At 37.7% G+C, this 16788-nt stretch overlaps 1 protein-coding gene across 2 annotated transcripts in view; it reads left to right on the top strand.

The window, feature by feature from the left end:
• LOC126203232 (synaptic vesicle 2-related protein) overlaps positions 1-16788 on the top strand; it is a 103031-nt gene that overhangs the window by 61790 nt on the left and 24453 nt on the right. For both annotated transcript variants that reach the window (XM_049937477.1, XM_049937478.1), the window contains exons 7-9: positions 890-1015; positions 6813-7024; positions 12725-12912. In XM_049937477.1, coding sequence (XP_049793434.1) covers positions 890-1015; positions 6813-7024; positions 12725-12912 — 526 coding nt within the window. The remainder of the gene's footprint in view (positions 1-889; positions 1016-6812; positions 7025-12724; positions 12913-16788) is intronic.

Genomic DNA, 16788 nt, shown 5'->3' with positions numbered 1-16788 from the left:
GTGTGGTGTGTGGCTGGATCGTGAAGCACCAGCCACATGCCACATTCCTCTACCTGTAGTAGGAAATAGCGAAGCCATCTTGCTACATAAATGGTAGCTGTGGCTGAGACGGCAGACAAAGATACGGCATTCCCATTAATCACAAAGAAAAAAAGAGTACATATAAATTCAAAACAAAAACAAAATTGAACCATACCTGATTGATCATTCCTGCAAATTAGCCCAATTTTTTAGATTTAAAGACTCAAAATTTATCTTCATGAAATGTAGCAGTGTTCACTGTTAAGTTACCTGTTCTTGTGATACAGTGCTAGCTACTGTTCTGTGATAAATATCAGTGTGGTCATGTAAGTATTAAGCTAGCAATAGGATGTACACAGCAGACATTTAAAACACTTGACCATTTAAATATAGCAACATTCTTAGTTTGAGGAGGCACAAGTAGTTTTTAGATATTCATTGATAGAAGCTGCATTAAACTAACTAACAGCTGCTTTTCCTTGGTATAACTTGACTTGTTTCATATTCCTGAAAATTTTCCTCTATAAAGAGATTCATGGAACACGAGTGACACAATGAATGATGACCTAATGTGCATTCCTTATGGAACCATCAAAAATAGATTTGAATAATTTAAACTTTTAAAATGAAAGAGTGAGAAATAACTTTGTCAACTAGAAAGTCCTGGTACAATTGTGAGTGTCTGAAAAATCCACAAGCCACAAATATATTTGATATTAAAGGGAGTTATCTGTTTGATCTGGACATTTTTCCACCCCTATTTTATGTATAAAGCTTTCATATCAACACATGCCTTTTTTTTTGTTTTGTGAGATTTTATGGAACTCTTTCATTTTTCCATTACATGTCTTGTATTCCATGCTTTCAGTGTTTCTGGGCATTAGGTGCCTGCCTGGAGGTTGTCTTGGCCCTGCTGGTGATGCCAACACTTGGTTGGCGTTGGCTGCTGGCTCTATCTGCGGTTCCCGTCATAGTGTTCGCCTGTGTGACTCCAGTATGTACAAATTAATCTCACATTTTATTTTCTACACTTGGTTTTTACAAGCAGTAATAATTTTTCATCCATCCCATTTATTACCTATGAGTAATGAGTAGAGATCCAACAAAAGCCGTGAAGTTGTCAGAATTAAAAATTCAGAAGCAGTAATTGTTAATGATATAGCTCTTTGAATCAGAAATATGTTAACAGTTGACAGTGAAGCTGCAGAAAGTCAGTCACCCTTCAGGTGATTCCAGGTTAACTTAGTTTATCATAAGAATGAATATGAAGTCTTCCCCATATAGTGACTGCTTTTTACCCTCAACAGTTATGGCAACTGAACAACTGTAGCTGTAGGTCTGTGTTATGTCCGCACTATAACACAACAAATATTCCATGATAACCAAATTTATTTGACCTTCTGTCACTCAAAACAAAACTTAAGTTCGACTACACAACACTTTGCTGGCTGTAGTGCCAAGGAGAAATCAGAGTCACTAGTAGAGAATACAAGTCCAAACCACTGCCAACCAGTTGATACCGACGCGTCGCAAGTTTCCAGCCGGGGAGGCCACAGTACGGTTCGGTCATCGTGAATCCAGCAGCCGGGTAGTAACACAGTCATCGGTGAAGATTGAACTGGTTAAACGGGCTCAGGGAGCTTGCTTAAATCCGCAGGTCCAGCCAATCAGAGTGTTGGTAGATGGCGCCCTTATACGGTTGCTCACTCTGGTGGCAAGGGCAGTGCCACCAGGGTAATCCGTATCGATAGTGGTGTATACGCTGCCGCTAACCCCGCGACGACGCGTTCACTTGCGCCAGTTGTTGACATCGTGTGCGGCACCAGCGGTACTCGCTGTGTGCCGCGTGTGTTGTAGCACGCCGCGCCGAGTTGATGGCTGCCGTGCGGCGGCCGATACGACAGTCTATAAAGAACTAGTGACAGAAAGGCTTATTGTTCCTAAGAAGTTAATACTTGTATTCTTGTAGTGATTTAAGAATTTCACTTTTGAAAGACAAGTGGAAGCAGGAAAAACAGATACATGTTAAGGGTGGGGTTCTTATGATTTTACATAAAATTTATATGTGCATTTGGACAACATCCAAACAGTATTTATTGCCTATGACTGGATAAAGAAATAAATAAGAGGTGAGATTATTGTGTGTTTATGAAGACTGTTATTGTTATAACATACTTGTTGCCTTGGGTATCTATGTTGTGAACGAAAAATATGCCTCCCAAAAGGAGCTAGACAGAAATAAGACAGTGGCCCTGGTTGAGATACGTACATGGAGTAACGTGACAGAAGTAACATAAATTTACCGTGCGAAAAGGTATTGAAACTGTTTTAAGTTCCTAATGAAGTGCAAAAAAACCAAGTTCATAATGAAGTGCAAAAAAGCCATTAGAAGTCCGTATGGAAGATAATATGCGTGAACCAGAATGAAATTGGCTGTTCTGAACTAAGACACACACAAATGCAACATATTGGTCCAGGGGAGTATTAAAGGAATAATTTTCTGTAAGTGTCTATCTGGCCAAAGCCATTTGTGTATTGTTTTTTGGGGCTCCGTATCTCAGTTGATAAAAACAGAACACTTACAGTATCACTTTACTGCCTGCCTGCCTACCTGCCTGCCTGCCTGCCTGCCTGCCTATCTGTCCATTGTTAAGACCCCTTTTTCTCTGGAGTGCGTAGACGTATCAAGTTGAAATTCTAAGGTCTATGTGGAACCCTCAGAGTGCAAGTCCTATTTGCACTTCTCTCGTTTGTAAAACATTGGCATACTTTGTGAGAGTTTAAATAATTAATGTGGTAAGGAATGTATCCATAACTTTTCTGCATAGTAAATGTTGGGGCTACAATTTTGCCATTGTAAAGTACTGTAAATTTTTACCCTGACACAGGCATTTTTAGTAATAAATTTGTTATTGAAAAGACAGAAAAATTAATTTAGTTTGCTTGTTTATTGGGTTTACCCCAGTTCGAGATCTATGAAGAAATTAAAGTTGAAGATTAGAAAAACTCTCACCCAGTATATGTAAATAAGACAGCATTCTTGCCCAATCTCAGGAAGAATTGGGATAAATAAGTGAGGTTATAGAGAGGGCAGCAAGCAGGATTGCCCTTTTTATAAATGAACCAAAAATTGAACATTTTATCATTGACATGGATTAAGCATGGGTAGGGGTAGCCACTGGTTGAGGATGAAAGGATCCTACAGTAGAATCACAGAATTTAATTGTCTGGAAACTATTTTCACAGAGAACCCATCGTGGTAGCTGAAATTAACAAGCAAATCTGGAAACTATTTTCACAGAGAACCCATCATGGTAGCTGAAATTAACAAGCAAATCTAAGACATACAGCATTTCTGAAAGGGCACGGCCGACTTCCTTCCCCATCCTTCCCTAATCCGATGAGACCGATGACCACGCTGTCTGGTCTCCTTCCCCAAAACCAACCAACCAACATACAGCATTCTAGAAAGATAAATATCTAAGGGCTGACCGTATATAACAGTTGGACTTAGATTAACACAGAAAATTACATGCAGAACATGAAATCTCTGTTGTATAAATGTAAATCTCAAATTACGTTTCCATGAAGTAGGATTAGCTTTGACTTGTGAAATTTCGTGGATCAAGTCAGGTTTAACTTCAATTGTCAATTCACAAGCTAGTGGCAATGCAAAACAGTGCTTTTGTTTTGACCTTGCACAAGTTAAAAAGAGGTAAACAATAAAGAAGTTTTTATTAACATAAAAAATATTCAGTAAATATTTGAATGTGCCACCCTCACACTGCTGAAGCTCAAAATATTTCATTAGGTATGTAAGATTATGTTAAGAAATTATTGGTTATGCAAGTAATGAATGCAGATAACAGATCTCATAACACTTCTGAGAGATGACTCATAATTGATGTGATTAAAATATTTTATAGATACTTACTGGCAATTTAAAAGTGGGAAATTCAAAATATTTGCAGTGGAAAGTTAAGTGCTTGAAGTTTGACAGCAACCAATAACATTTGAAGACCTCTTACAAAAATGATCTCTAGGCTCGAATAACAGTAACTACACAATTCGCATTAAATTTTTAACGACAAAATAAGTGCCATTCTATCTACAGGCACCTTGATGAAAAAGGCTAGTAGTATGTGTATGTAAGTTGCACTGTAGTTATCAGACAGTGGCTCAGTGGATGTGTCCCGGAACACAGTCCAGAAAATAACAGGTTCAGTTCCACACATCAGTTCATGTTTATAGATTTTTTTTTTTCCACTTGCTGCTTCTTTCGCCTTCGGCAGTGTTCGTTAATATGCCAAATGCTGAGTTCTTTAAGTAATCTAGTTATTCAGTCAGAAATTTTAGAGTGTTAATTTTTTGTATTATGTTTGTCTTGCTTTGTAGTTTTACATATATTTTTTATCATTTATATAAGAATGTAAAATGACCATGTAAACCACATGAATATTATTATTATTATTATTATTATTATTAATAATAATAATAATAATAATAATAATAATAATAATAATAATAAATTGGCTCTAGATGTGTGGGGTGTTACTCAAACAATAGATATTGTATCAATATCCTGTGTAAATGTAAGACATGCGATACTTGGTAATGACTTACTTATTGTCCTTGAATGTTACTGAAAAGTTTCAAGAAAAATTTTCATTTCATTAGGAGAGATTCTTTATATCTGCTACAATCCTGAACTCAGTGAAATGCAAAAGAACTGAAACGTGTGACCATTGAAAAGCAGATTTTTCTATATCTGCTTGATTTTGTCCTTGTGGAAGGTCACTAAGCAACCCAAGAAGAATATTTAACAATGGACTCTGCTAGGGTTTGCTACAGAATGGCATGTGGGACACCTGGCACTAAATAGCCAGAAACAGAAGACAAAACATTGTTTTTGTGCATGACACTCTGAGCTTTATTGTGGAATCATGACAACGATTATGGAGGTAGTGGATTTATCTGTATCACTTTACAAGTACTGAGGCTAGCCCAGGCTCCACTTTAACTACAGAAAGAGAAGAAAAATCCACTGATTTCGGTATTTATCAAGTCATTTGTACAATTATTCAATTCAATGTGTCATTGTTATATTATGTTGATCAAACCACATTCTGCCATTGTCATTATCTTGTTTTCAGATATTTATACTTCATCAAATGTAGTCAGCTATGGACCATTCAACTCAACCCTTGTGGGACTATTACATTATCACATGCTGCTAGATGTATTAATGTCATTGGAACAACTGTTTCAGTAACATTAATTTTTTTGTGAAAAATAGAAGTAAAAACTTCAATAGTGAAGAACACCAACTATAATTTTATTGGTAGGCAGTTTTGGCAAATCTAAGATGCCATCATGAGATCTGTAAACCATAAAGATCGCAAACTAAAATATAATCAGGACAGATAGGCTACAGTAAGATGGGGTATATATTTTCACAAACTAGCTTTACAGAACATACCTTCTGCAACCACATCCTCAGTACATCTCTATCTTATGTACAATATGTCGTGTCAAGTAGTGACAAAGCTTTGCAGTAACACGCAGGAATTTATGCATTGACATGTCAATAATGAAACAAGATTTATGTAAAAGCAACAATGTTATGAACTACCAGCAGGTGGCACTGTAGTAGTAAATATACAGAAATCGATCATAAATTGTAAAGCTTAGGAATAAGATAAACTCAAGGAGTTAAAAAATGCAATATTTAGCTTTTAGTATGTAATAATGTAACACAAGAAATCCAAACCCTACTGCATTCGTAGTCAAATAGTTACAAGGTGAGTATAGTGTGGAAAATATATCACCATTGGACAAGTTTAGAGAAGATCACTTTAAGTCTAGATGATAGAGAATTCAGATACAATGTATGAAGAACATGTCATAATGTATGCAGGTAATAAGTGGGACATGTACTTCGTGCATTGTCTGTACTCGTACCACACAGACTCAGAGTGATATACTATAAGGTTATTCAATTGTGATGTATTTTATGCATTGTACTTGCCTTGTAACTATTTAACTACAAATACAATAGGTAGCACAGTTGATATACAATAAATTATTTTATAATCTTATAAGAAATTCAGTTTTAAACATTTTTATAAAAAAATTTTAGGAAAATATTTTTTTATGAACACAGTATTGTGTATTTGGTGCAGTATTTATGATATTTTATGTAAATCCTTTAAAAAAAAAAACACTACAGATGCATCACTTTCTACATGTTACTGGAATGACATGTCTCAACTTGATGCGATATATTATACTTATGATGGACATGTACTGAGATGCATATGCATAAAATATGTTGTATAAACCCATTGTGTGAAAATATTTACCCCACCATTTTGTATCTGATCTGATTATGATCGTAATTTACAATCTTTATGCTGTACATATCCGGTGATAGCGCCTTAGATTTACTGGTAATGAAATAAAAAATAGCGATCTTGGCTGTTGATAAACGATGTCAAGCATTAATTTGTTTCCTCCTGTGAGGTGAGAAATGACATACAAGCATGTGCATGCATGTTTCATTCTGATAAAATGTTGATGTGAATGTTAACTTGTAAGCTAAATAAAATTTCAACTCCTGCACTTGTACTTCTGTACTTATCAGAACCTGTAAAGCTTGGAAACTGTTGCTAATTTTAGATTTGAATTACCTCCAACAAATGCTCTGACATGTCTAACAAACTACTCTCCTTGAAACTTTGAACACATCTCCTGACCAGAGCCACTGCAGCATTAAAATTTCTCTGTTAAAGTGGCTGCCAGAAAGTGCCAGGTATCACGTTGCAAGTGGCAAACCTGAAGTGGCCCTGGCCACACTGCAGCAAATTGCACACGAAAATGGTCGACCAGAATTGCCAGGACGTCTGGTGGTGGAATCTGCGTCATCAGCTACCAAGCGTGGTCGTGTTACTGATCTCCTGTTGCCAGAGCTCAGGAGGACATCATTGCTGCTTTGGCTGATCTGGTGAGTATTCTGTAATAGATTTAGCTCTAAGGAAGAGATGCCTCAAAGAAGAGAGCATATTATTACTGTGTGTTTAGTTTTATAGACAAAATTTGCAATAAATGATGAAAATTTTCACACACTTCTTAGAAATTATATTTATGGCTACTTGCTGGCAGTTTGCAGGTTTCAAAATTGATTAGCTGTTTCTGTTAAGTAAATCTTCTACAATATAGTAGTAGGAGTTGTCGAGAAGAAACAAATTGTCATTGTGTCATATATAATGCAATCTAGACAGAAAATTACAAATAAAATACTGTTAAAGATAATTGAGTGCTTTTATGGAAACTTTGTCTTCAATTCAGAAACTACTTTATTCCACCTTTAAGAAAATACTTCTACTGCTCTCTGTTAGTAGGATATTTATTTCTGTAGGCTGGTTATTGAAAAGTTTTGTGGCTGTATATGTCACTGCTTTTTATGCAAATGAGAGTACAGTCTGGGAATAAATGTAAGCTGTAGAACTTCCTGTGATGTGTCTTATTTCTTACTGGTGTTGTGCATGAAAATTTGCAATACATAGGCATTTTTCATAATGCGCATTACCAAGGGGGGGGGGGGGAGGTGTATTTTATACTTCATGTCCACTGAAATAAAAGTTCATCAATTGTTACTGAATTATATTAACATACATTTTAAAGAGGTACTGATGTGTAAGTAGCTTCCAGAACCTGAAAATATCTTTGAGTACACGTATACTACTGACTTTGTAACCACCACAAAAAATTTAAAATTGCAAATTTCATTCATTGTTGTTGACTTCTACTCTCAACATACTTTTTAAAGAAATATTGATTTGTAAGTTAGGCCCTGAACCTGGAAATATTGACTGTGACATAAGTGAAGAAAGTTACAACTACTAGTGAGACTTAAATTTTTGGGTTAAGTTCAACTGAAAAATTAAAAACATATATGGAATGTGGTAGAAGAAATCACTGAAAATAATAACTATATATATTTTTCAAAATAGTAAAATGTAAAGAAACTTAACTATATTACGATACTTTCAAACGGTGAGCATAAAGTAAACCTCCCCACTCCTCTAGTATTGTGAGGGTTGTTCAAAAATGGAGTGATTTTTGCACTAAAACTGAATGTCCAGTGTTCTTTTAGAGTTTGAATTTTATGCAGAACTAATAAATAATTTTCCATAAATATAATTTGCTATTTTATCTGCTGTTTTTGTGCTTTCTTATTTGTCCTGCACCCTCTGTCAGTGGGACGGAGGAGGAGTCTACTGCCTGATTCAAACAAAATATTGTAGACTTCTGTATTAACTCAGAGCAAGACTGTTTAAAAGTCCATAATGAAACCTTAAAAGTCCATTGTAATTTATTCCCATGCGAGCTCTACATGAAGTATTTGAAGGGCATAGTGTAACTTTCTGATATACATAAACTGTGTATCGTATAAAAGTGCAACAGCTCTGATATAAATCATAAAGGTAACAACTCGGGGAGTAATTGAACTACCGAATTACCAGTAGATGTTTAAACAAGACTGAGAATGTTGCTAACTTTCAGATGAGTCTGTCTTTCAGAGTTACAGACTACAACAGTACTGTATGAATTTATTGTTGAAACTGACAACAAAACTTGTACCTGCGACCAGACTAGGGTTGGGGGAGCTGTGTCAGGTGGAGTGGACAAGAATAGAAAGGAACAGGAGTGAGGGTCGGGGATAAGTTTCTAACAGCTGGGTGGGAGGACTGTGGCATTAGTGAGTTCATTTTGACTGCTCCTTCACATCATTTTGCTCTATACGCTACTCACCCTCTCAGTGGCCAGAATGAGTTCACATTTCTATCCTGTGTGCCATGCACCACAAAGGAGCTACACAAATTGTTCACAAATTGATATTCATATGGGCATGGGCAGAAAATGCAAAATTGTAAACTTTGGCAGCCAGTGGATGAATGTGTGAAGCTGCAGAGCAATTTCACCATGTGATTGGCAAGGATAGTAAATGGGATGTGACATGCCAGTACTAGGGCATGAAAACCTTGTGAATTTCATGAGCTGTATTCAGTTGGACAGTAACTATGCCTCGCAGATAGGCATGGGAACAATTACACACAGATGGCAGTGTTTGAGAAATGATACGGAGTTGGGCTCAAAGAAGCCAGTTGGATTCCTTTCACAGCGGGACCTCGTTGGTAGTCAGCCGCGGCACCATTACAGCACTGTGGTATGTTTATGACATTCTATGCCCCGTTTTGTTACCCTTCATGGCAAGCTGTCCTGGGCTTACATTTCAGTAAGATAGTGCTCACCAGTACACAGCAAGAGTTTCTACTGCTTGTCTTCATGATGGCCAAATTGTACCTTGGCCCAATTGAGAACATTTGGAATGTTATGTTCAGGGTCCTCCAACCAGCTGCAATCTTTATGATCTAGCGTGTCAAGTGCACAGAATTTGTCTTGATATCCCACAGGAGGACATTAAATAACTCTGTCAATCAATGCCAAACTAAACAACTGCTTGGGTAAGGGCCAGGGTAGGATCAATGCTCAATTTGTGAAGTTCATTCTCTTGAATAAATCATCCAATTGTTCTGAAGCTGTAATCACTTGTTTGTCTTTACATGTACATAACAGCTACCGATATCCCTCCCATTCAGATAATTCCTTTGTTTTGTGCTCTCTCTCTCTCTCTCTCTCTCTCTCTCTTTCTCTCACCCTCTCCCTCCCTCCCTCCCTCCCTCCCTCCCTCCCTCCCTCCCTCTCACCCTCGCTCTTAAAAGGGTGTGTTATCATAACTTCTTAATTTATTTATATTTCACCAAGGACTTACTATTACCAAATCTGTAACATGTATAATACAATGTTACAATTGATGGAACCTTCTTTCTTTTCTTTTTCTCAAAAATTTCTGGAATATCGCAACAGGTGACATTTTAGCATTCAAAAATTTTATTAATTATTATTGAATGTATCATAAAGTTTGAATTAAAATCCTGAAAAGATCAAGTTACCTTAGTAATTTTTGTTTGTTTGCAGGTGTATGTCTGTGGTCATGGTACAAACTGAAATCCCAGTGACACAGTACTGTAGTGTGTCCTTATAGGAAGCAAAAGGAAATGACACAGCCAAGTGGTATATATATATATATATATATATATATATATATATATATATATATATATATATATATAGTAGAGGGAAACATTCCACGTAGGAAAAATATATCTAAAAACAAAGATGATGTGACTTACCAAATGAAAGTCCTGGCAGGGCGACAGACACACAAACATACACACTGTTTCAAGCTTTCGCAACAAACTGTTGCCTCATCAGGAAAGAGGGAAGGAGAGGGAAAGACGAAAGGATGTGGGTTTTAAGGGAGAGGGTAAGGAGTCATTCCAGTCCCGGGAGAGGAAAGACTAACCTTAGGGGGAAAAAAGGACGGGTATACACTCGCACACACACACATTCCATACACATATATACAGACAGAAGCAGACACATTTAAAGACAAAGAGTTTGGGCAGAATATATATATATATATATTCTGCGTGGGAAAAATATATCTAAAAACAAAGATGATGTAACTTACCAAGCGAAAGCGTTGGCATGTTAATAGACACACAAACAATTATAAACACACACACACAAAATTCAAGCTTTCGCAACCAACGGTTGCTTCATCAGGAAAGAGGCAAGGAGAGGGAAAGACGAAAGGATGTCGGTTTTAAGGGAGGGGGTAAGGAGTCATTCCAATCCCGGGAGCGGAAATACTTACCTTAGGGGGAAAAAAGGACAGGTATACACTAGCGCACACACACACATATCCATCCGCACATATACAGACACAAGCAGACATATTTGAAGACAAAGAGTTTGGGCAGAGATGTCAGTCGAGGCAGAAGTTATTCTGTTGTGTGTATTGGGATGGTGATGTGAGTGGTGATGTGAGTGATGGTGTTACAGAAAATGCCAGGACGGCTGCACAGACTGATGTACTTGTTCAACATGTTGACAAAGTTATGTGTGAAAGATGTCGGTATACAGTTTCCAATCTTTTTGAAGATATGCCTCAGATTTCAATGTCAACGCTCCTTAACACTGTCACAAAGTAATTAGGTTACCATAAGTTGTGCACTGTTGGTACCAAAAAGTCAAATTGATGTGAACAAAACTGAGAGAATATTTTCAGTCTTGACGTTCCTTCTGCACTACCTTGAAGATGAAGAGGAATTCCTAAACAGTATCACGACTGGGGACAAGTCATGGGTGCAATATGTAAATTCTAAAACTAAGGAATGGTCCAAATAGTGGATTCACACTCATTTTCCCAATAAGCCCAAAAATTCAAGCAGATCTGTCAGACTGTAAAATGGTGATTACAGTTTTTGAGATCACAGAGGAATTTTGACAACGAATTTCATGAGAGTAACACATCAGAATACTGCAACTTTGTACATTTATTAAACAATGGAAAATCCAGGATGGAGTGTAACAATACCAGAGAAAGAAAGTTGCTACTTACCATATAGCGGAGATGCTGCGTCACAATAGGCACAACAAAAAAATTCACACAGTTATTGTGTGACTCTTTTTGTTGTGCCTATCGTGACTCAGCATTTCTGCTATATGGTGAGTAGCAACTTTCCTTCTCTGGTATTTGTACATCTATTGTAAGACCCTTTCCAGTCTCAAATGGCCAATCCAAAAGAAACATAGTATGATTATCAAAGGAACCACTCTCCTTCATGACAGTGTGTAGCCCCATACTGTGAATTGAACGAAGCAAAAAATGAAATGATCATATGGCATTGTTGGCCCCCTTCGGAGGAGTTCGGCTGCCATATTGCAAGTCCTTTTTAGCCACATCGGCAACTTGCAAGTCAATGATGATGAAAATGATGGTGAAGGGCATACAAAACCCAGTCCCCTGCCGGGAATCAAATCCGGGCCCCCTGCGTGGTAGGCAGTAACGCTACTGCTACGCTACGGAGGCAGACTGAATGAAGGAAAAACTCTACTTTTTACCTAGGAGATTTTTAAACATTTTCCCATTAGTCTGGGCTTGTCACCAAGCGACTTTCATCTTTTTCCTCAAGATAAAGGCCTGGCTGACTACTCAGCACCTCATGATCAGCCATAAGCTCAATAACAGCGTCAGCAACTGGCCAAAGCAACAAGTGATGCAATTCTTTGATGAAGTGATGGTTAAGGCAGTGCCATAGTACAACAGATGTTTGGTTTAATGTGGTGACTGTGGAGAAGTAATGTCAACATGCAAGTGCAGATTGTATATACATTTTCCCCTTCTTTAAAAAAAAAATTGCCAGTGAGGGGTTAATTTAAGAATAGCGCTTGTACAATGTGTCATTTCTACTTCAATGCTCATTCTCAGTGTAAAATGCAAATCACATGTGTGGTACTACCATTGCATGAGGAATGGGGAGCTTATTCTGCCCACATACTTTTCTCTCTATCAGTCATTATGCTGGAAGCAGATTGCTTCCTCAGCTCCCTCCAGAACCCTTCTGTTAACAACTAAGATTTCTCAAAAACTTCCTGAAAATGACAAGGAGGGAGACCACCAGACAGTTATTGAATCTGTGAAGTCACCCTTCTTGCAGAGTGTGCTAATAATGGCATATTTTAATCTGTGTGGGAAACACTGTGTGATCATTTATACTATGCTCTTTGTCAGGACTGCATGTGCCTTCTGCTATTATGGTGTCGTCCTCATGACAACAGAACTTTTTGAGGCTGCAGATGGTACTTGTTCACTTGCAGCAACTGTCCTTCGACCAGTTGACACTTGTAGTGCTGACTGTCGTGAACTTGCTGCCACCGATTACATGGATCTTCTCTGGACTACACTTGCAGAGTTTCCAGGTTTGTTTACTCATTAAAATAGAGAGGAAAATCAAAAGTGTAGGATGCTCTGTTAGCAAGTACCATGTTGACCATAGACTTGTGTGCATATATATTTTAAAAGTACACTTCCATAAATTAAATTTTGCAAGAATTTGTGGTATTCACAGATTAAATTTGTTGTAAAAAGCCATTTTCTTATATTAATGTTTATTCAGTTCAGTCTTGATTACCACTTGTCAGACTGGGACCCTTACCATTTAGAATTAGTGGAGGTATAGACAATACAAATGAGAGCAACATCATTTCTCCCGTGCTGTATCCACAGATGGAACATGAAAAGGTGAGAATGAATGTAGTACATGAAGCAGCCATGTTCAGAAACTGTACAAACACAAATATTTCAATGAAACATGCAGGAACAGTGGCATAGATATTACATCATTATGCCATGTAATCCATTATTTACTTCAGTGCATTTTGTCAGTCATGGAATGAGTTTTTTAATACGTGCTTCTCCACTTCGATTTTCACTGCCCCATCATTAGAAAAGTTCTTTCCACCTACATATTCCTTCAATTTAGGAAATAAATGGTAGTCACTAGGCACAAAATCAGTATTTTGGTAAGAGGGGTAGTGTAAAAGATTCCTACAAAGTGAGGTCATCAAGTCTTGCGTTACTCAAGCAAATTGGTAGCCTAGTGCTGTCATTAAGGAGGAAGACTCCCTTCGTCAGCGTTCCATAGTGTTTGTTCTTTATGGCTCTGCGAAATTTCTTGAGGGCCTCACAGAAGTTTCTTGAGTTCCTCACATTATCGTACACAGTCAATTATTTCTCCTCTAGGCAAGAATTCGACAAGCAGAACCCCTTTTCTGACTCGGAAAATGGTTGCCATAACTTCATGATCTGATTACTGAGATTTGAATTTTTTTGTTGAAGGGGAATGCGTGTGATGCCACTGTATTGGTTGGCACTTGTTTTGTAGGGCATGAATGGTAAACTCATGTCTCATCCCTTGTCACTGTGAAATCAAGAAAAATCCCCCCATCATTCACAAAATGATCAAGAAACTCTTGTAGCTTTGACTCTGTTGATAGATTTTGTGTTCTGCTGTAAGCATCTTCAGAACCCACTGTACACTACTTGTAATATCTTAGTCAATCAGTCACATTTTCATGAGCAATGGTTCAAGAAACTTCATATACAGTTTGTATAGGTCATCAGTAGTTACATGGCAATCAGAAGAAATATGCTCTTCAAGTTTTTGCACCAGTTAATGAGGCATTCACTTCTCTCTTCATTGTGAATTTCTGTTCTTGTGAAAGTAAAAATCCATACCCGTTTATCACATGTTGGAGTCACATAACCATGTTTATACCCTTGGCATTCAGCTAGTCAGGGGGTATACCACCCGGGACAACTGGGAGATCCGGGAAAAACCCAGGAATTTTTTCATCCGGGAGAAAACTGGGAAAAACCTGGGAATTTTTTAGAATTCGGGGAATTTTTCATTGTTTTACTTTTCAGTTAAATTTTTGAGATTTTGACTGGTTAGAACCAATACTCTAACAAAGAATATTACGGTATACCACTTCTGCAGAATAATACTGCAGGAACAAAAGATGAACGAGAGAGGAAAAAAAAAATCGCGCGCTGTATACAATAAAACACAGTGCTCATACAAGGGTCTGCCAACAGCAAAGTCTGTCAAAGGCTTTAGGAAGACTATGCAATGCTTCTTGACAACAAATTGCCTCCGATGAGTGTGACATGACAGCAGTTTACATTAAATTTGATTTAATGCAAGATCTTTTAATGTTTTATGCGTACCAACATACGGGCTGGCAACTGCTGAAACGGGCCTATTCCTAACAGGTGACGGGAAAATATTGCTAATGGTGGTTTTGAAAAGCTTTACTTTCAAAGTTAATTTCCTTTTATACAAGATGAACTATTTGCAAAATGAACGACGAATTTCTTAAATCACAGAGCGTTTGACTCTCATTTAAAAATCAGCTCTTTGGGGACAACCATCTAGAAGAATTTCGAGTCCATGAGATCAGACATTTGCGTCGTTATTAAAAATTTTACTGGCACATTTATGTGATGTATCTTAAAGTGTAACACGTGCAAAAGAGATCAACATTATATGTGGAAGCTTAGCTTCTCTTGCAGCTTATTAATCTTAGAGACCAATATTGTATGTGAAAGCTTTGCTTTTCTGGTAGCAACAATATGTATATTTAATTATACCATTAACTTTTCTTATTTGTGTGTTCGCGCTACTTAAAACTGATCTTGCTATTGGCTGACTACATCACGTGTCCTGTGCTGTCATCAGCTGGCGAGATCATGTGACATGAGCTCTGACTGGCTTACAAAAGTGCGTCACAATCTCGATTTCAATGCTTCGGAAAGTAACATGCGGTGTTTGGTGGAATTCGAATTTATACTTTCGTAACACAAAAATATGAAGCGTACATGTTGCTGCACATCAAAGATCTTTCCGAAACGTGTTTTTTTTCCCCCCCTGAGTTTCATTTTCTAAAGTGCCGGTAATTCTGCATTGGTGTGTCAAACCATAAATCATTTAAGGATTGATACGTTTTGCAGTGCCGAGGAAAAGTGTACTTCCACTTAACGCAGAAAAGTGTATTTTCATCCGAGAGAAAGTATTTTCAACCGGGAAATCCTGGAAAAATCTGGGAATTTTTTTTCCTTGTCCATGTATACACCCTGGCTAGTGTATCACAGCACACACTTCACACTTGGTGGGATACGGAATGAGAGCACTTATCTTTAACTGGCACCACAATAAGCATCAGCATAAGCATAAGCATTTGTTTCACTGTTGCTACCATACACAAAAATGGTACTAACCATGGAAAACTTAATTCCATGGTAGAGCTATAGGCCTTACAACTTTACTGTCTGGATATCGCTCATACTACACTGAAGAGCCAAAGGTACACCTGCCTAATATTGTATAGGGACCCTGTGAGCACACAGAAATCTCGCAACACTACGTGGCATGGACTCGACTGATGTCTGAAGTGGTGTTGGAGGGATTGACACCATGAATCCTGCAGGGCTTGTCCCTAAATCTGTAAGAGTACTAGGGGGATGGAGATCTCTTCTGAACAGCATGCTGCAAGGCATTCCAGATATGCTCAGTAATGTTCATGTCTGGGGACTTCGGTGGCCAGCAGAGTGTTTAAACTCAGAAGAGTGTTCCTGGAGCCACTCTGTAGCAATTCTGGATGTGTGGGGTGCCACATCGTCCTGCTTGAATTGCCCAAGTCCGTCGGAATGCACAATGGGCATGAATGGATGCAGATGATCAGACAGGATGCTTGCATACATGTCACTTTATAATGAATTTTACTCTACTTTTTTTTGTAAATGATGAAAGTCTATGTAAATGCAGCTTGCCGCTAACTTGGTGTAATGTTTTGTCTGTACAGAAGTGTATCTGTCGCCTTTATCGCTCTTTCACTCTCACACATAAATCGTGACAATAAAGTCAGGGCTTTATGTTTTCTTAATAGGCTGATCCTTGAAAAGACAGACAAACAATTATGCTAATTGAGGATTCTGAGTAATTTCTAGAATTTCATTCGCTCTCTCTCTCTCTCTCTCTCTCTCTCTCTCTCTGTCCTTTATCTGTATACAGTTTAAATCTATTATTTACATGAAATCAGCCTAGTAGAATCTCTGGTGGAGCCCTTCAGTCTTAATATTCAGCGGCTGCCTTGCTAGAAAAGATCTTTGCATTTGTTATTATTATTAAGCGCTGCATTCAGTTGGGAAAATCGATCGTTTGAACAATTCGTTCAGTTTACGATAGATCTAAAATTTCAGATGTGGACGAAGCCTTTTTGGACGATTTATAAAAA

This window comes from Schistocerca nitens, chromosome 9, assembly GCF_023898315.1.
Source record: "Schistocerca nitens isolate TAMUIC-IGC-003100 chromosome 9, iqSchNite1.1, whole genome shotgun sequence".
In the NCBI taxonomy this organism is placed as follows: Eukaryota; Metazoa; Arthropoda; class Insecta; order Orthoptera; family Acrididae; genus Schistocerca; species Schistocerca nitens.
This window is presented reverse-complemented; position numbering and strand designations above follow the sequence as displayed.